The 21664-nt window shown below is 37.8% G+C and overlaps 1 protein-coding gene across 16 annotated transcripts in view; it reads right to left on the minus strand.

Annotated features, from left to right (window-relative positions):
* The window catches only part of DST (dystonin), a 478409-nt gene that overhangs the window by 165651 nt on the left and 291094 nt on the right, over positions 1-21664 (minus strand). For 11 of the 16 annotated variants that reach the window (XM_019537571.1, XM_019537570.1, XM_019537564.1 and 8 more), the window contains 4 exons: positions 13766-13900; positions 7789-7877; positions 7006-7141; positions 42-5900 (listed from right to left, as the gene is read on the minus strand). In XM_019537571.1, coding sequence (XP_019393116.1) covers positions 42-5900; positions 7006-7141; positions 7789-7877; positions 13766-13900 — 6219 coding nt within the window. Of the gene's footprint in view, positions 1-41; positions 5901-7005; positions 7142-7788; positions 7878-13765; positions 13901-13941; positions 17120-17752; positions 20546-21664 lie in introns of those variants that run through there. The other 5 variants (XM_019537575.1, XM_019537574.1, XM_019537576.1 and 2 more) reach the window with 2 other exon arrangements.

The raw sequence follows: 21664 nt of genomic DNA on the forward strand, positions 1-21664 counted from the left end.
TGTATAATTGTATAAATGTATAACAGTCCATTTTTACTCACCTTGTCAGTGTGTTCATCTTGTGGATCAGCTTCTTCAATTTTAAGAACATCCTCAGGAAAGCTTTTGGGAGGGCTGCTTGACTTCTCAGGCTGCTGGTCATTTTTCAGAGCAACAACTGTGTTGTGTTCCAGTGGGCTTCCTGTTAGAGTTTCCAGTCCAAATTTTGACAGTTCTGTTGAGAAAAAAGGACAAAGCTCCTTTGCTTTGCCTTCATACTTATCACCTTTGGAGGCATCAGCAGCCTGGGAGCTGGTAAATAACTCCTTTGTCAAATCTCTCATAAGCTTCTCAAACCTATATGAACATTCATCTCTGGGTGGGATTTGGAAAATTTGTTCAAGTTGAGAAGTAATAAGTTTAGGAACAGTACCTTTTATTTCTTGGTCTCTTTCATCCTGGGACTGTTCATTCTTTGTTTCAGATGGACTATCCATCTCCTGCTTGTAGAAGTCTGGCTTTAGTATATCACGAAGCAGGTCAGGGCTTCTGTTGTCACGCCAAAATAATGGAATACTGTCATAATCCTCTGACTGTATGCATGGTGGACCAGCTGCCAATGAAGATCTAATTTCATCATTTTCTGGCTTGATATTTGACTCACTGGAAGTCTCATTCCCCAGGTGTGTGTCACCAATCATCTTAAGTACGTTTTGCATTAAATTTTTTGTGTCAGAGTAATTTAAAGGTTCGCCTTCTTGCTTGCCAACTTTCAACTTGTTTTTTAAAATATTTTTTAAATCTTCAATTAATAAGTCAGATACTTCAGGGGAATGTGAAATACCTTCCTCTGCTTGGGGGTCTTCCAAGAAAACCATTTCTTTCTGCAGTGATTCAACTGTCATTTCTTTCCTGATACCATTTTCAAAGAACATTGTTTCATTGGTTAAGTCATTCTCTCCCTTAATGATTTTTCCACTGCTGTGACAAACCAATGTTTCGTATTCCTCCCATGCACTATTGCCAAAGCTATCACTTATATTATCCAAACATCCAGCTGAAAAATTTGTTGTATGTATGTGTTTCTCAGGACACGTGGTTTCACTGTCCCCTGGTTCTTGGGTATTCTCAGTACCTCCTAACATGTTAACTTTCTTCAAGGCAAATTCATGGCCACATAGAATGTTGCTATCGGAAATATCTTTAAGAGCATTGTCAGCTTTTTGATAAATAACAGTTCCTTTTTCTTTGATAACATTAACTTCCTTTGATTTTACCCTAACTATCAGGAGAGGAGTCTCAGTTTCTGAGTTTAATTTGTTTGAATGAGTTCCCCCACTATCAGTTATACTATCAGCTTTCACTAAGTGTTTTGCATTCTGAACAGCATTTTCCCCAGTGAAACCTTGCTCAAAGTAACAAGAGTCAGTCCCATCCAGTTCTGACATGTTTTTTATTGTTATACTTTTTGCACATTGTTTTAAATAAGAGGAAAGATCAAACTCTTCCTCAGTTTCTGGTTCCACAGTATCTAACACATTGTAATGTCCTGACCTAGCATCAACTGAGTCTTGACCAATACTTACTTTGTCTTCATTCATAACAGCACATTCAGTGCCTGTTTTAATAACAGATGCATCAAATATTTCTCCAAGGTTTTCCATATGAATGGGACTTTTACTTAATTCTGCAATATGGCCGTTTTTTAGAATATTAACTATATTTGCATTTTGTTTAGACATTTCGAAACCTTTTTCCCTTTGACCAGGTTTCTCATTTGTGATTGTTTGTATTGGGTCAGTAACTGAATATGGACTATCATTATTGTTTATATAAGACACAGGCCTGAGGGTTTTATCATTCATTTGGGAAGAATCTACCTTAAAATGTTCTATGCAGGTCACCTTATTTATTATTTGCTCTTCAGCAAGAATGCTATCCTCATCTGGCTTCTGTCTTTGGCCATGATTTGAATATGCCTTTGATATGATACTTATGCTGTGGTCAGGTAGCAGATCTTCTATTTGAATATTTTTATTATCATTAGTAATTAGGTTACTACAAGTAGACTGTGATGCACAAATAGGCACAGAGTTTATTACAGTTGCTTCATTCAGACCAATCCCAGACACATGAGTTTTATGCAGTGTGGCATTTCTTTCTTCACTACTAAATGACACCCAGTCAGTGCCAGGGCAATTTCCAGATTGAAGGCTTGCAGCGACATCTTCTAATGTTTGTTTACTTTCTACAAAATCCTCGTAAGGACTTTCAATTTCTTTCTGTATGTCTCCTTTGTTTTTCTCTGTAAGATCAAAACTGTCCTCACCAGAACTATTTTCAATCTTGGATTCTAACTGGAAAATAGTATCATCTGCCATGGGTTTTAAAGGATGATAATGATCCAGGGTATCAATATTTTGATTGCATTTTTTCCTATCTTCAGTTTCTTTTGAAGGGGCAAGGAACTGGTCACCAGTGTTTTTATCAAGATGCTGTGAGTAACAAATAGCCATTACTTCATCATCACCAGTGTCAGTGTCATAACTATCATAATCATAATCCATATAATCATAATCTTCTTCTTCCTCTTGTATTTGTTCATAATTATCCTCAATAGAGTCACTCTCTGTTTTCATTTCATATTCCTCACTTCCATCTCTTTCAACTTCATCTTCATACAGCTTTAGTAAGGAACTAAGGTTGTTCTCCACGCTTTCTTCACTCTCTGAAGAAATTTCTGGTTTCTGCCCTTTCTTTTCCGGGGTCCATGTACTTTCTATTTCTTCTTCAGGGATTGTCTCCAACATTCTGGCACCTTTTGAGCCCAGATTTATACTTTCAAGTGTATCTGGATGATTTACTTCATCTGAGCACTGTATGCTTCCTCCAACATTGGCTACTTCTTGCAAAGAATTTCTTTCTTCTCTCATGCATATTACAACATCTATTTCTTCCTGGTCACCTAAAGGAAAGTCCTCAGGCTCTGGGGTATCATCATCCTCAAGCTGTGAGGTATCATACTCATCCTCATCTTCAGAAGTGTCAGAGGAATCATAGTCTGAAACCTGAGGAGTGTCATAGGCATCATCCTCATCATCATCAACCCGAGGAGTGTCATAGGCATCCTCATCATCAATCTGAGGCATGTCATAAGCATCAGCAAACTGAGGAGAGTTGCAAGTTTTGCTGTCATATTCATGCTGCAGGTGGTCAGTTTCAAACTGAAGGATGCCTTCATTCCCTCCCACTGGTAGAGCACAAGGTTTACACGCACTATCTCCCAGAATTAAGTTGCTATATGTAACACTGTTGTCCTCTACCAGATGCCCACCAACCATGTCGATACTGCCTCCCAGAGGCTGACCACCATGTATATCAATATTGTCTTCCAACAGAGTCCTGCAATGAACATCTCTATTTTCTTCCAAAGGTAGCTTCCAGAGGCCATCGGTATGATCCTCCAAGGGTAATCCATAATATGAATTGGTATGAACCTCCAGGGTTAACCTGCTTTGTGGCTCAGTACAGTTTTCTAGTGATGGTCCACAATGCTCTTCACTATAGTTTTCTAGGAACGGCTTGCCAAGTGTGTCAGTATAGCTGTCTGCCAGTAGCTCACCATATTCATTATCTCCAGACTGTGGTGTGCCATGCTCATAATCATAACAAACAAATCGATTCACTAATTCTTCACCATGAAGTTCTCCAGAAAGTCTCTTTCCAATGTCAGCATTTCCAAATAAATTGGGACTGCAGTGAACATCATCTTTTCTCTTATCTTTACCAATTAACATACTTGTATCAGCAAGCTGCAAAAGGTAAGGCCTACATGTTGAATTGTTCTCCTGACCACCAGTAATATCACTGCTTTCTTCTAATGTACTGACTTCACTATAACTTGTCAAATCGTTCACACCCAATACATTTTCTAACGTTTTACAAGTCTCTTTTTCCCTACCCATGGATTCTCTTTCATCTGATATGCTAATTTTGTTTTTATCTCCTGTTGGAATAAGATTGGTTTGTGAGTTACTTAGGGGATGCCCTTCAATATTTCCAGAGTTTGGTTGCTGATGTATAAGCTTACACAGTTCCATTTGTTTCTGTTTAGGATACTCCTGAAAACTTTTGATTGCATTTTCCTTTTCAGAGTTTTGAGTGCTACCTACTATACTTCCAGGTTTCTCTCCAGGTTCATCTAAAAACATGTTCTCTGTATGTTCAGACTGTTCAAAACCATTAGCATTAAAATAATCTGCTCTATTGCAGAAATCATTTTCCTGGGAACATTTATCATTCTGAATATTTTCTTCAGATTGCTTTATGTTACTGTCACTGAAAGTGTTCTGTGTATCATTATGTGCAATCAAGACATTCCTTGTGACATTACTGAATGTAACATTTCTAGATTGCTTCAGATCTATTCCTTTTGAATTTATGCATGTGGTAGTGAGTCCTCCTTCTGCCACATCAGTATTGTACGCAGAATCATCACCTTCCAACAGCATGCTGACAGCTTCATCTAGTTCTCCATCATACAACAGGAGTCTCTGCCCAGTGTTTGCATCCATATAACTATTTATCATCAGATATGACATGAATAACTTTTTGGCATGCTCTGAACTATAAAGTATAGGCTCTTTAGTACTAGACTCTTCTTGTTCTTGCTCATGATCATGAAATACAGGTGGCTGAAATTCATAAGATGATAACCATCTCACAACATTTTTACAAGAAGACTCTAAATCTTCCATGTTAGGCATTTTATCAGGTAAGATCACTTGGTTCAAAACATTCACAGTACTACCATCTATTATCCCTAATTGTGCAGCATTATCCAGACTGAGTACTTCACAAGTTTCTGGAATATAGAGCGCAGCTATTTTCTGTCTGCCATTTAATATTTTGCAGGCCAGCTCATTTGTTATCATTCCTTGATGCAAAGATGTGGATACTGGGAATATTTCACCAGTATGAGGCCAGATGAGGCCAACAAAGCCTCTCTTTGCTTCTAGTATCAACAGTGCACTGGTAGATGATATTAGGTTGCACTGTATAGCTTCATCTACAGTTAAGCGTTTGGCTGAATTTGAGCAGAAGATTCCTCCAGTTTGAACCTGGTAGGTCAGAATCCCAGAAGCAGCATCCTGATCTATCACTCCTTCTTTCATGGCTTCTTCCACCGTCATTCTTTGCCCTGAGTCAGGTTCAATTATACCTCCAGAAAGCAGCTGTGCCCCCAGCAACCTGAACATAGTTTCACGGTCAATGAGTCCTTCATGGGCTGCTCTCAAAATAGTAATCTTCCTCCCACATTTTAGCGTGATTCTACCTTTTTCTAGTGATTTCACAGGTAGAAGTCGTAACCCTGTTTCTTCATGAATTATGCTTCTCTGAATCAGCTCCTCAAGAGAAATCTTTTCTGCAGTGTTGGGGTCTATGAGATCTTTGTAGGTACCTTGTCTTTCCAAAAGCTTTGAAAACAGTGCTGGAGAAATCAGGTTCTTCTGGAAAGCTTTGTGGAGTGTTAAGTGGTCTCCACTACCTGGCACAATCAGATACCCAGTAGAAAGCTGATTCTCAAGAATTTTAATAGCCAAAGACTCTGAAATTATACCTTGATCTAAAGCATGTATAACCGGAATATTTATGAATGATAACTCTGAAATAATTTTTTTAGCATTACTTAATTCCTGCAGTTGCTGTAGAGTCTGTTCATCAATAAGTTCATGTGCTTTAGCTTCTTCAAGATCAAAAGACAGACCTAATTCTGGTGAAATTAGGCCAGATAGAATCAGTTGATTCTCAAGCAACCTAATTCCGGTATCATAGTCTATTAGACCTTTCAGAACAGACTGAAAGACTGAAAGGATTTCTCCGGTAGTTTGATCAATGATACCAGCAATGACGTTATCCACCTAAAAAGGGATATAAAAGAAGTGTTAAGATTTTTGTGGATGGTACATATTAAACTTTTTTTGGGCTTTTGAATACATGCTAAGCATCAAATCATCTACTTACCAGGACTGGAGCAATGCTGTGAATGTTAGCAGCTCAAATGCGCAAGTGATCTATGTCAGTGAATCAACAGCACACGATGTGATAAAAGATTTAAAATCAACATGCATCTGTGAATTGAAAACCTATGCTTTGCATACATAAATAGGGTTAGTGAAAGACAACAGAATAGATGATTGTATAGTGAGCAAGTAGGACATATACCTGGAAGGAAAATTTTCATGCTCTAAGTGTTTGTGAAAGGTTAGAATAATCAGAAACAGTATGTGATACAAAACATCCATGCTATTCATGTTTACAGCATACAGCACTTCTACACAGACACCCAATAATGTGGAATCAATATTATAGCACCCGTATACTGTAACTAGTTGGCATGGAAAGCAAGTAATCAGTTTGATAATATTATTCTAAACTAATTACACAAGACATTGCTTCTACATGTATATGCACACATACCTTTGAAATACATTTTTGACAGAATTCAAAATTCTGTATTTAAGATTCAGATCCATTCATAAATGTATTTGCAATATTTCATTATTGTGCATCCCCTCATCTATACACCCAATTAGAATTTAAAGAAAATCTGGACCATTACTTATCGTCTAGAATGTATTTGGGAGAGTATAAAGTAAAAATTAACCCATGTTATTTTATAGTGTCATATTTTTGCAGCACAAACACATACTTATATAGCAGTCAGAGGATGACTTTTAAGAGAAGAGTTAAGTGATGAATGATTTGCTTTATCTCATCATGCAAGGCACACTGTATTAAGACTGCACAAATTCTGATGAACAGAATGTTTATATGCACACATAAAACTACTTATTATACTATACAAACTGCAGTCTTTTAATTCATATTACTGCATCCTGATACATACAATCAAATGCAATTTCTTCTTTAAGTGTTTATATACTGTCCATAACCATGCAGCAAAAGTAAAAGGAGCAACGTATTTCAGTTGGGAATACAATACAAAGTTTTCTGCATTATTACCTTTTCCTCCATCTTTTCGTCACTCAAATATTGGACCTCCTGCAGGTGTTTCAAAGCTTCGTTAGATAGTAAGTTGTAGCCGTCCTGCAAGGATTTCACTTGTTTTTCTATTTCATTTTTCTCTTCACCCGTCATTCTATGAAAAAATTAAATGCAAGGGAACAATTACTTACAGAACTGAAAAGGTTTAGTGGGTGATGAGAAACACATTATATGATTGTTTAAAAATGAGAGCAAATACGGCCCTGTTTTTTTAAACTAATTATTAATATGCATTATAAGGGAGTTGCCTGCAATCAACAAATACAATTAAAAACAAACTCCTTTGAGAAAAATGCAACTTCCTTGGGGCATTCTGGGGTTACAAATATAATATGTGCCTCTAACTGCTCACTGATCACCAATCAAGCCAATATGAGTTAACTTCAATAGCAAGCATTATGAGATTCCACAGCAAATGCTTTAATAATATCCTAAATTAGTTTGCTAAAACTTTAAAGTGTTTTGAAATCCTTCAGATGAATGCTGCTATAAAAAGCTTTTAAGAAAAAGTTTTAAAGGTGCTATAAAAAGTTTTTCTATTTGTTTTGTTACCTAATCAAGGATATATTCACCTAATCAAGTTCTTTTTTAAACGGGAAAAAAATAGAAATAAAATGGTATACAGGCATGTAAAACAAAATTTATTCAAACTAACATAAAAATATTGGTCTGTTCCTTGTAAAAAACTCACTTCTGTTTCATTTACAATATCAGAGAATGAGGTGATAAAAATTAACATACTTGTCACTGTGTTTTGCCAAAAATGACTGTGTAGTCTGCAAAGCCTCAGCTATTTGTTCTTTCTTGGTTGTTATTTCATCCATGGAAATCTGAGAAATAAACCAAACACATTCAGGTTTTCACTATGAATACACTGTAATGAGAGATAAGAAAAATATCCAAAATACACTTTTCCACTGGTAACAAAATAGTCTATTACAGTATAAATACCAGTGCATCTTATCTGGCAAACTCTGGTTATTTCCCTGTAGGTAGGGCATTTTCACATAAGAATGTAAAGCGCTGCACAAAACATTAAGCTACTTGTCATGGAAATGTATTAGAAAAGCCAAATTCTATTAAAATAATGTAATAATATTTAATAAATCATATAAAGCCATATTCCCCATAAAGCTGCAATCAGAAAGATATCATGGAAGTGTCTTGCTCCATAGCTTGTTCTCAGGATGACAAAAATTATGACCTAAAGAAAAACTCGGAAATTGACATACCACATGATAAAAGTCAAAGTTGTGATGTATGTATTTACAGTAGCCCAGAGGTAAAGTAGATTTTAACAGACATTTTTGAAAATACCAGTAGAGCTGTAAGCAGATGTCATCTTTGTGCCACCATCAATTTTTTTACAGTGGCACAAAACCTGATCAGATGTCCATGCCCCTTGTGCCACAAATACTCTAAATTCTGGCTGGGACAAGTTGTAATAATAGCATGTCTTAACTTTTCATGGCACAAGAGTCCAGGCAGCCCTCAGAAGGCACTTTTGGGATTTCAGGAACCTGATTCTGCCGTGGGATTCCCAGGGCCTGCATGTGCAGGCAGGGGAAGCCCCAGAGAGCTGCACTGTGAAACACATACCAGGAATTCCCTGCAGACATGAGTTTCATGCTAATGTGCCACAGATTGGGAAGTGGTCTGCAAGCACAGACAGAAGAAACCCCCATGGGAGTTCCCCCACTCCGCACCTGCAGATGCGCACCCTAGGAATTGTCCTGTAGGAAATTCTCATAATGCACATATCATGCTGCCATATCCCAAGTTGGTGGAACCCCTCATGGGATTCCCTCATGGTGGAACCCCTGCTTGTAGCTGTGCACCCTGAATTGGGATGTGGTATCTAGGGCCATAGTCCTTCAGCCCCTTGGAGTGGCAGGGCCCAACCCTATGGGACAACACTCCTGACTGATGTCACCAATAAAACAGATCAGCTGTGCTAAGATGCATCCATCCTGGCACAGCTGATGCCACTCCAAAGATGACTTCTGTTTAATCACTAGGTGTGTCGTTTACTTTTATATTGTCAACTAAGCTGGAAAGGAATTTATTGTTTGCTATCTTCTACTAAAGTCCTAGAACAAACTTCCAGAACTCACACCAGAGGAAAGAACTGTCTTTGAGTCCTGATGAACCAAGAAATACTTTGCATCAAACCCTATTATTAAACTGAAAATAAAAGATGATAATCTGGCCAGTTTTTCACGTCTGCATTGGGGTATAAGGTGCAAGCACCTTTATACACAGTCCTTCTTTTCATCCAGCATCAGGCCATTTATTGCACTCTCACAGCAATTATCAAGAACCTAGCATTGGCAGCAGCTACATAAATGGGGATAGGGAGGGGCAGGGCAAAAATCCAAATCCCTTTTCCTCTCAAGACAGCAGATCAGAGCTGAGCTGGAACACGGGGTTACAACCTTCAAAGTATATAGTCAAACAGTGTCTTCTGCTGTGCTCTCTCTCAGTGCTTGTGCATCACTGGGCCTATAAGGTCACAGTGCCTCCAGGATGGTACGCTTCTGTAACCTCCATAAATATATAGGCTATGGCTTACAAAGCACACAAGCACCCAAAACTGTATGGGAATTATAGTTATTAATGGTGACTAGGACCTCCTAAAGTAGGGGTATCACAGATCAGGCCCATGGAAGTGGGTCATCAGGTTTGTGGGGCTTTTCTATGGCCTAACAAATCACCTCCAGATCCATGGGGGTTGCAATTTTTCCAACTTCGGAGTGTTGCTTGACCTGCAAATCAGTAGTAGGGTAGTGATGTTAACACTGGTATAATAGCCATGTTGATGCAGTGGCTGTCTTGGAGCTGCAGTGAGAAGTCCCATATGCCAGATCCAGAGGCAGGTTGTCCAAACTGAGAGAAGCCCCATAGTCCAGATCTGTCTCACCAACTCAGTGAGTTTGACACCCCTATTCTAAAGTGATTTGCACCAGCCAAATTCTGTCAGTGACCTTCACTACTACCTTTATTGGAAGCAGACTAGGGCAATGCTGAGTTCTTTTGAAAGTCCCACCACTAAAGCTTAGAAATTTCCAAATTGATTCCGAAATAATAAAAGTGAACCTGGTACTCTACAGCCTAGTACTACACTTTTGGCCCACAGAAATGAAACAGTATCGTCTGCCTGCTTGAGTATCTTTCTGATCCAACAGGACACCAGGATGTTTACTACAGAACTTGCATGAAGGTCTTTGAGGCCTGCAAAAAGTGGAAGTCTCTAAAGAGACTGTATCTGTGATCGGTGGGGCAGGGATTCATGTGTAACAACTGCATTGGAGTGTAATATAAGCTCCAACATTCTTATAACACAGCATGTCCTTACCTACAATGGCCAGAGAAACCTAGCTAAAAACCTGCAAGCACTATGTTAATTTTATGCTGTATGCAGAAAAAGGCATATGATAACAGTCACTTATTACTTAGCAAGCTCGTTATCTTGGATTCTAGTTAGCTAGGACAGGTTGCCAGCAATAATGTTCATAATACTCAAAAAACACCTTTTTCTCTATTCCTCATAAAGTGACTTCCTGACACCTGACAAGGTAAGTTATTGCCTATGAAAGCTCATGCTGCTGCACCAGTTAAATCTCTAAGGTAATACCCTGCCCTACCTTCCACCTGACTTTAGGCTCAAACAGCTAATTACATCTGTAAAGTGAATGAGCATCTCCGGCTTCAGTGATTATGTTTCATGGCAGTATGGATGGAGAGAGGCAGACAGTGGGCCATAAAAACAGTAGAGAACACCCTTCTATATTCAGCATTTAAGTTCAGATGTTAGTTGCGAAAAATGAGTATACGTGGACAAAGGGGCAAAGAAGTGAGTTGATGCTGTTAAGAGGGTCTAGAAAAAAGACCCCAAGGTGGTACCTCTGGCTGATTCTGGATACAAATACATTAGTTGTCAATAAAAAGTCAGTGTTTTCTCAGAGGTCAGCCTGAGGTAATGGTTTGCTTCTTAATCTATAGGTACGAGAGAAAGAGGTCTCACACCATTTAGCATTAACCATTAAGCTCCAGTATTTTAATTTAAATAGAAGTTGCTTGACACACAAAAGTCCATGACATGCTAAGTTTGATCATATTGTAGTATGGTTATACCTCTTTGAGGGAGGAATATCTCCCAATTATATTAACTAGTGTGTTGCCTTAGTATGGGCTGCTCTATGGAGATAACATGATCAATTTGCAGTCCCAGAGCTAGGACCCACAATCCACGGACTGTGGGACCCAGCCCCAGAACCTCAAAGAAGTCTTCAACTGAAACTAGTGCATTCCCAGGCTAAGATTTTTGTTTATACTGAAATCTCACACTCGCTCCAGTACAATCCCAGGGCTGAGACCAAAAATCAGCTAATTTTTGGTCTCTGCCCTTGGATCACACTGGAGCTGATTCAAGACTGATGTGGTAATAGTCTGAATTCAGATCATAGTGAGCACTGACATGTGACTGCTTCCCAAGTTGTACTGTTTATTACAATCTAAATGTAATAAGTGCTAAGTGTCTTGTGTAACAAGGCCCTCAGTGTCTCTCTCTGGTGTGTTAACCAGGTAACAGGTATTGTTTTTGTGACCCAACAGAGATAGAAAAGAAAATGCAAAAAAGCAACTGACTGCAGTCTCCTTCACAAAGATCAACTGGTGGTAAGAAAGGACCCTATCAGATCCCTTCCATATTTCTTTTCTCTGTATTTCCTTCCCTTTGTAGTATGCAGGGGCTTGAAAGCGAGATGAGAAACTACCATCTGTTGAAGACTCCTTCATAGACTCGCAGGAAAATAGGACGGGGAGAGGTGTCAGGAGATCAGTCAATTCATCCTTCTGCTTGAGACAGATTATACCTACCTAAATCTACCCAGACAAGTGTCTGCCTAACTCACTCTAACTTTCAATGTCTATAACCCATTCTGGTAATATGTTCCATTGCTTCCACCAACACAGTCAGAAAATTCTTCCTAAAATCAAATCTAAACTTCTTGGGTGCATCTATATGTCCCACTAAGGCAACATGATAAATTCCACCACAGTTTCTGCCAGAGTTTATCAGGGCACCTTAATGGAACACGCAGATATTCAAACTGCTGTGGTCCAGGGTGTATGTGCAGATACTGCACCCAGGACCACACCAGTATGAGATGGGGTGGAGCAGCCCCAGGCTGGCAGGGGGCCAGAGGGTGAGCTCCAGGCTCTGAGAGGAGGCATCAATGGCAGAGGGGCTAACTAGGACACGACAGTGCCCCAGTGTGCACAGCTCTGTGGCTAAATGGCAGGCAGAGATCCGGCCCCGGCTGCCTGGGCTGACCGGGTGCAATTTACACCTGGGTCAGCATTTACTCATGTGTTTAGGTGCAATTATTTTCACTGTCATAAAATAGTACTGTCCCTGACTACTGTCTCACGGCAGTGAAAATTAATTTGCTCAGGTCTAAGTGTCACACGTGTAGAATGTGACACTTCACATTGCAGCAAATTAGTCTACTGCACAGTTAAGTGCATGTGTAGATGCACCCCCTTTTGTTGTAATTTAAGACTGATACTTCTGCCCTGTCCACTGTGGACACAGAACATAGTCTATTACCATCTTCTTTATAACAATCCTTCTTGTATTTGAAGACCCTTAACGAATTCCTCCTCAGTATTCTCTTCTCCAGATTAATAAGTCCCATTTTTTCTTTGTATGTCAAGTTTTCTTGAACTCTAAGAATTTTTGTAACTCTCCTCTAGACTCTTTGCAAATTATCCACTTCTTTCTTAAACTGCAGGGCCAAACCTGGTCATAGGAGTTCACGGTAAGGCTTCACCAGCTTCACCAACACTGAAGAGAGGGGAAAAATTACTTCCCATGATTTGCATGAGACATTCCTGTTAACATGTCACAGCATGCTATTGGCCTTTTTTTGCAATAACAGAACAGTGTTAACTCAGTCAGCTTGTGGTCCACTATAATCCCAGACACTTTTCTGTAGTACTGCTTTTCACCATGAAGTAAAGTACTCCTTGTCATTACAGGGCATGTCTACACGTCGCCCTAAAGTGATGTCGTTACTGCACTGTGTGCACAGCGCACAGTTAATTTTCGCCACTACCTTGTTGGAGTGGCACACTAAAATGGAGAAGTGTGCCATTATGGCGAGGTAGCTGTTGATCACATGTAGACTTGCATGATTGCTACATTACTGTAGAGCGTCATACAGCAATGTAGTGTCACTACGGTGATGTATGGTGACATGTAGATGTGCCCATCTGCAATATTCTATTTTTTATCACAGAAAAAGAAACTTCAGCCCTTCAGTGACTTACCGAGAAAAGTAGTCCTTATTTTTTCCATTTCAAAACATTTTTAATTACATGAAAAGAAAATGAACTCTGGCCTAGGACCTATTCCTTCTTCCCTTTCATTCCTTCTTCACTGGAAGCAGAAGAGACCAAGAACTACTCGAGTAGGATGTGTAGCTGTCAGGCTCAGACAGTTTGGGGGGGGGGGCATTAAAACATACTGTGGTGGTATTACCTAAATTAATTTCAAACCTTTGAAAATGTTTCCCTCGGAAGCAAATTTGAAATCACATTTTTCTGGTATTATAGGTGCTGCTTTTGTGAAACCAAAAGTATTTAGAGTAATCCTTCTGCAAGACATGAAGCCAAAAGAAAGAAGTGGTGCTTTACCAAACAAATGTGTGGGTACCTGCTGCTTAGGCAAGTCTGCCTTTTCCGCCTTTTCTCCTTCTTCTTTGCTGAGCGTCTTGCTTAGGTTTGACACCCATTTCAGTAAATCCCCAGCCTTTTCAACATGCTCTTTCTTTTCCTCGTCCATTGACTTCTGGTAGGTAATGTGGATTGTAAAAAATACATTTATTTAAGTGGTTGAGAAGTTCAATTTCAATAGCCACAGAATCATAGTCCTGTCACAATATGAGTATTACCAAAAAGCCGCTACAGTTTTTTGTTTTTTTTTATTTTACCTCATGCGTTACTGTGTAACCTTTATGTTAGGAAAAAAACATGACATAAAACTGAAGACATAAATAGACTGATTTGTCCAAACATTTGCAGAGATTGCAATACCTATGAAACATAGTCATATGCTGCACACCCCATGTTATAGATATGACAGAAACAGCACAACTTCCCAGCCTCTACTTAGTAATTAAAATCTAAACAATGCTTATATTTAGAAAAGCTTTGAATTGCTGCCTTTGCATTAGCCTTATATGCATACAGTCAGTATCAGGTATCATACTACGAACTACATTTAGACAGGTTACTAAGTTACAAATAGGAGGAAAAACAAATGTTTTCACAACTTAAAAGCAGGAAAAATTAAGAAATAATGATGGAAAAGTTACCATTTTTCCACAATAAATATATTATAGATGTACGGTTTGTGCCCAGTAATATATGATTTTTAACCAGTCTTAGGGTAGTCTAAAACTTTTCAGTACTTAAAAAAGTGTTCAAACACTTTCCTGTAGTACAAGAGAAAATGAAAAAAATTAGAAAAAAGTCCAAGCATTTAAAAAGCTAATTACAAACATGTTCCTTAAAATCACTGAAAATTCATGCTTATGAGAAGTCTACCTACATTTCCCTATACTACATGTGAGTGAAGTTATTCGTAAGAAAATGTCATAGAATTGTAGTCTAAACATATTCAGATCCATTTGTAAAATAAAACAGTGGAAGGATCTTTTAAAAAATTATTGAGAGCAGTTTGTGATGATAATCAAGCCAGCATTATTTGACAGGATACTGTAAATACAACACATATTATTCTTAAAAATTGGCACTGGACTTTAAATACAGTACAGGCCTGGTTCTATGTAACTGCTTTTTATGGGTGTAACTGCATTAACTCCAGTATTAATACTTGATACCAGTTTGAAAATAATGATGTAAGAATCTACTTCCAACATAACTTCCATTTTGTACTCAACAGGAATTTTTCCTAACTTAACCGAAAATAATCCTTTGAACACAAAAGGACTTAATACCAATTTCCAATTTCACTTCACGTTAATTCAATTAATAGTCTCTTATGACGGCTACATTAGATAATATGTAGCCATAGTGTTCCCCAGAGTGACTAATGGACAATTAGAATCTGTGGAGTACCAAAACCAGTGTGCTACTTTGAAATATAGTAGAGACTAGAAATCCCTGTCTTAATGGGCTCAGCTGCTTCCAATAATCGTAAACCTGTGTGATAATCAAAAACAGCTTTTTCTAAGGCCTCTTTGTAAGTCAACTTCTTCTTTGTTTTGGGGCATGTTATAGCTTTGACAAAGTATTTGTCATCTTTCATTTTTGTGGCAGTGATAGCATCAATAATGCCATTCTTGATAGCATCTTCCACTGACAACCTGGAATGAGATTTTGGATCTATCAGTCCACCAGTCAAGTACTGATACTCCAAACAGCGAACTCCCATTTCTTTGTTTAGGACATTTACATTCATAGCTTCAACAGCTGACATAATTTTGTTTGTTACTGGATGAATGATACCCGTAAAGACTAGTTCACACTGCTGAATTTGTGTAGCACAAGTATCATCAATTAGCTCCCTTTGCAAAGCTTCTGAAACACTGTACTTTTTTCCAGTAAGTGGATCAATTATGCCCCCTGTGCTGGCCTGAGCTTCTAGACACCTAAGAGCAGTAATTCTATCCACCAAGTTTCTGCGTGAGGCTTTTAAAACTGGAATTCTTTCATTACTGTCAGAAAGCCAAAATCCTGCAATAGGACTGTTCAAATCTTTATTTAGTTGCGTACTGCTCACCAAAATATCACCAAGCTCATTAGCTGTGATGACACCTTCCTTATATTTACTGACTAATGTTCTGTCAATTGTACCCTGTGCTAAAGCCTCATCAATATTAAACTGCAAGCCAGTTTTGAGATCAGTCAACAAAAGAAAAGAGTTTGCATGGGAATCAAAAGTGGTAGACTCTTTCCAGTTAAACTCCTGTTCTGACAACTCAATATATGTATTTTTATCAATAAAATTATTTTGATATGCTTCATAGGAAGTCATTTCTGCTCCAGTTTTGATGTCTATCACAGAAATTTTATGACCTTTTTCTGCTGATTGGGTACTAATTTTTCGGTCACCAACTGGAAGCAGGAAACATTTACTATCTACATCAAACAAACACATTTTCAACAAATCCTTGTAGTACATAGCTTGTCTGTTATTTGGATTATGAAAACATTTTGTGTTACTAGATGGTTCATGTATAAATTTTAAAACTGTATTACTTAGCAAGCCTAGCTGCACTGCAAGTTCTGGAGGAACACGAACACTTCTTACAGGGTCAATGATGCCCCCACATGCAATCTGGATTTCAAGGATATTTTTGCCTTTTTGTCTTTCCAAGAGTCTAGCTTCTATAGCTTGATACACAGACATTATTTTACCAGAACAATAATATCCTAAAACTGCTTTCTCTGCCTCAATTAATCTACCTTTAAATTCATTATCTACAAGGCCCCTAATGATCGATTCATCAACAGAGTATTTCTGACCTGTTGTGGGATCAATGATGAAACCAGTGGCTGCCTGGGCTTCTAAGAATGTCGTTGCCAATGTTTTTGCAATGATTCTTTTCTTTATTGCTAAAGCAAAAGAGATTCTTTCTTTGCTAGATTCAATGTATAGGCCAGCTATTGCAGTAGGTTTTGTTAAAAATTTGTCAAGACTTCTCTGAACCTCATCAATAGATTTTTGGCCAGAACGGAGCTGTTCAACTATGTTCCTGTCCAAAAGCTTAACCTCAACCAACTGCCTGGCAGTTACATCACGTCGAAGACCATGGAATTTAATATCATCTTCCCCAGAAGAATATCCATAATGAATGTTATCAACGTCCTTCAAAATCTTTTCATCTAAGAAAGAACTCATCTTTGCAAAATCTTCTCTCCTAAACCCTTCAGATGTTTTGTAGCCATCAAACATCCTGTCTTCATTACCAAGATTCTTGTCATTTTCTTGTTTTAATGTTGTAACTTCAATATGCATGTTATATTGCTTGCTCTTCACTATCTGTAAACAGGAATTTTTTGACACCATGAGTAGAAAATCTGGAGAACATTTTCTGCATGTAACATGTATCAATTTCAACTCCACCACCAGAAAGATGCAATGGCAAGAACAAACACCAGAAATAAGCAGCAAGAAATTTTATTACCATAGATAGCATAGAAATACAGAAAGCTAGAATTGTGAAATGTATGTGTACACTCCAAATATTTACTTAAATAGGATGTATTTATGAGGATGTGACAGAAGAGCATGGTAGAAATTCCTTTTGTGCTTGTTACTGAACTTAAATATTACCCAATTCATTTTCTAACCATAAATGAGTATAATTTTATGTGAATTTCTATAATGTATATAAACCTTTAAAAAAACAAAGGTATTTTAGTATAACATATATTTAAATGCATCAATTACAAATAAGTTTTTATATTTTAGTCTTTGTTATTCTAATTTAAGCATGAACAGGTCCTGTACACTAAAGTAAGAAAAATATAACAGAAAACATACAAGTATTAACAAAGAGTGTAGAACAGGAATAAAGGACAGTGATGATAAGAATAGTTTAAAAAACAAAACAAAAACAAAACAAAAACACCAGCACCAGCAAGGTGAATATTCACAAAATGTAGAATATACCTCCAAAGGTTGTATAAGCTTTCCTAATCCCAGTTCATGATTCATGTTCTCTTCATGTGTAATACTTTGTCTGGACAAGTGATGATTTCTGTCTCTTATTATGTCCATTTCTGGTATTCCTCCCACTGAGTCTGTTTTATCAAAAGTTATCTGGAACTGTGTGCTTGTTTCAGAAACATACTCTGTAAAAGACTGTTGGTTTGTATCATTCTCTAATGGCTGGTTTATTCTTGATAACTGAAACTGCAGGTCTTTTGGCACTTTATCATCTGTGCTCATGTGCAAGTTTTTTTCTCCTAATTGATCAGATTTAAAACCTGCAATGTTTATTTCAACTTGTCTCTCCTGTTTCTTTCTTAACAAAGGAGAAGTGATATTTGCACACTGATGCATTTGTTCAAAATCTCTGAGTGAAGTCTCTCCCAGGTAATTAAACTCATTTCCCTTCCTCTCAGAGTCCAATTTGAGTGTAGAATCCTTGATGTTATTATTTTGCTGAACTTCAGTCTGAAACAGGACGAACTGGTGTTCACGGTCCTTTATGTGCAGATCTGTTTTCTGTTTTAAACTCTCGATCATACGCTTTTGTACCTCTAATTCTGCTTCAAGTTTCTGGCATTTCTGATGATAATCCATTTCAGCAAGCTTTCCCTGCTGCAGCTGTTCACGACACTTTTGAAGTCTTTCCTGTAGATCTTCAATTTGCATCTTGTACAATTTCATATTCTCCTGAGACATTTTTTTTTCTTGTTGAAGAGCAATGCATTCCAGTTTTACACTAGAAATATCTTTTTCAGTGATGCTATGGGACTCCAGTAACTTTTCAAGTTTTTTTCTAAATTCCTCTGCAGAGTGTTTAAACTTAATGGATTCTTCCTGAAACAGAGACATCTTTTTGCGTGCCATTTGCTCATCTAGAGTCTTCTGATGGAATTCATCTTGCAACTTTTTCAATTTACTGTTTAGCTCTTGTATATGAGCTTGCTGCAGTTCTACTTTCTGGTCACTCAACCTCTTTTCCATAGTTAAAGAATTCAGTTGGGCATTTAGATTTTTCACTTCCATTTCAGTGCTCAGGGTGGAAGCACACTGCTTATCACACTTCTGCTTATACTCACTGGCTAAGGCTTTTGTTTTTATTAGGTCATCTTCTAGACTTTTGACTTTACATATGAATTCTTGTTCAATTATTGTCTGTTTGTGCAACTGTTCATTCGTGGTACGTAGCTGCTCTTTGAAACCATCTGCTAGGGTTTTTAACGTTTCATTTTTTCTCTGGATAGCTTGTTTCTCTAGACCTGCCTTCTCTGATTCAGACTTTATTTGTTTCATCATTATTTTGGTTTCAGTGTTCCATATACTAAGCTCCTCGACTTTCTGTTTCAATGTTTCTGCCAACTGATTACTTTCAGCCAGCTTATTTTTCAGTATTTGAATCTGATGTTGATTTTCATTCTCTGCTCTTGTTTTCTGAAGCAACTCTTCCTGAATTTTCTTGTACTGTTCTTGCAGATTATTTGCTTCTCCTTTGCATGACTGTGTTCTTTGTTCAGCAACCAACTTCTCTTTCTGGATACATTTGATTTGTGAATTTAAATGCTGGATAGTGATTTCTGTTTTTGTCTGTGACCGAGTCAACTCCTCTGCTTCCTTTTTTAACTGTGCCTTTTCCTGCTGAAGAGATTTCACCTCTTCTTGATAATTCATGTTAACTTTTTTAAGATCTATGGCCTCCTGCATTACCTCTTCAGCTTTACTTGTAGTTTTGTGCAGCTGCTTATCAAGTTCTTTTAGCTGCTGCAAGTATCCTTGCTCTACCTGATCTTTCTGTTCCAACTCAATTTTTAGACTTTTAAGTGCAGTGTTAGCATCATCTAATTTCTCTTTTAATAAATGGACCTTTTCTTCTGAGGACTTTTTTTGAAGTTCAAGAGCATTCAGTTCATATTTGAGATCTTTAATGCTTTTTTCGGCCTTCTTGTTAGCAACAGTTAGCTCACTGATCTGCTGTTTAAGCTCCTCTACTTTCCTTATTTCTTGTTTTTTCTGGAAACCTGTAATTTCAGGCTCAATTCTACTAGACTTGTCATGCACAGATGTACAAGTTTTCAGCACACTTTCTTTAACTAAAGAGTATCCACCTTCAAGTACTTGCCTTCTAGTATTATATTTCTCTTTTTCTGGGAGTTTTTTTACTTCTAGATTCCCTTCAAACTCAAGATCTTTTTCCATTTGCTTTATTATTTTCACAAGACCTTCCTCCCCTTCTGTTTTCTTCCTCAGTTCTTCCATTAAATCCTTCTTTTGCTGCTCTAAGTCTTGAAGGTTTGTATCTTTCTTTCTGAGGTGATCTTCAAGTTTTCTCCTAGCAGCAGTGCTTTCCTCCAGTTGATTCCTGAAAGCTCGGAGGTTTTCTTCCAGTACGCTTCTTTGAGCTTCTGCCTGAAAAGTAAGCTCTCTCACACGGTCTAACTCCTGCTGTGCAGCAGCTTTTTCTTTTGACAGGCTCTCTAGTTCCATACGATATTGCTTTGCCTCTAGCTCTGCTTTGATTTTCTGAGCAGATAGCTCTTCCATATTTTTTTGCTGTTCTTTCAGCTCATTTTCAGCAGCTGCCTTTACTTTGGGCAGTTCTTGTTCTGCCTGGAATTTTTGTTTTTTCATCTCATCCAGAATGACCTCAAGCTCTTTTATCTTTCCCATGAGTCTCCTGTTCTCATCAACTGTGGCTCTTTGTTGCTCTATCAGATCTGAGTATGCCTCCTGTGTTGATGCTTCCTTATTCTTTACAATCTATAACCAAAAATAAAACATACAAATATATTGAAGCCTGCTCTTAATAACCTAAAGTGGAATCTGTTTTTACTTTTTAAAAGGCACAGTTAAAAATACTTACTGGTGTTTATAAAGCATTTCAATAGAGAAGGATGAGCAGTTCCCACCACCATCACCTTCTGCTTTTTCATTGAGCTTCAGAGAGCAACCATTAGTTAAAGGTGAAAAAACATCATAAAGCAATCCACAAAGGGAGGAAGTCCTAAAGAATCTTTCACCATCACTCAGAAGCCACTTAAGGATTAGAAGAGTTAGACTGCAGCTTGCATATGCTCTTGCTCACAAAAAAATCTGGGATGGACTATGTGCAAAACACAATATGCAAGGCTCACACAAGAAAGAGGTTCAGCATTTCCTTTGGTACAGAAGGAATTGAAAGTGCTCCATGTTCACAGGAAAACACAACACAACATAACTGTGGAAATCCTTCCAAGAAAGAAAGTACAACTTTGGAAACTGCCTTCAGAGCGTGTCCATTCTGAGAAAAAAAGGTGCAGACACAATAGCTAACCCAGCAAAAATCCCATGGAAGGTAAATAGGTAGTATTTTTCATAGATGTTAGCAGGTCAATATAAACAATGAGACGGGAATAGAATCCACCTAATCTAGCAACACTTATTAAAACTGCAACTGCCCTGTCTTCACTAGGGTTTTATTACGTGTTTGTAAGCATAGGTTAGCTAAGGTGAGCTAAGAGTGCACTGCATCCCTTTTACTAGTGAAATCAACACTTCTGTGTAATGGAAAAGCAAACTTTTTTAAATAAAACAAGGATTGCATTTTAATAGTCTTACCTAATTGCATTCACAATGTGATTATGCAATTATATTTCCAAACAGGCTAATGCAAAGGCAGCTTCTTTCCTTTTTTCTCCCCGTTCACTTGCTGACTTTAAAGACATACTGGTGCAGTTAAATTAGATCAGTTCTTCAGCAGGTATCCTAGACAACTGTGCAGATACCCAGTAGGTACAATAAATGTAAGGTGTTTGAAGAAACAGAAATTGAGAATCCAATTACAGTTCTATGCAGAGTGAAACATGAAGTCCAGTTGTCTTATTTTTCACTATTGTTTTC

The sequence above is a fragment of the Crocodylus porosus genome, unplaced genomic scaffold, assembly GCF_001723895.1.
Source record: "Crocodylus porosus isolate Cpor-Errol unplaced genomic scaffold, CroPor_comp1, whole genome shotgun sequence".
Taxonomy (NCBI): domain Eukaryota; kingdom Metazoa; phylum Chordata; order Crocodylia; family Crocodylidae; genus Crocodylus; species Crocodylus porosus.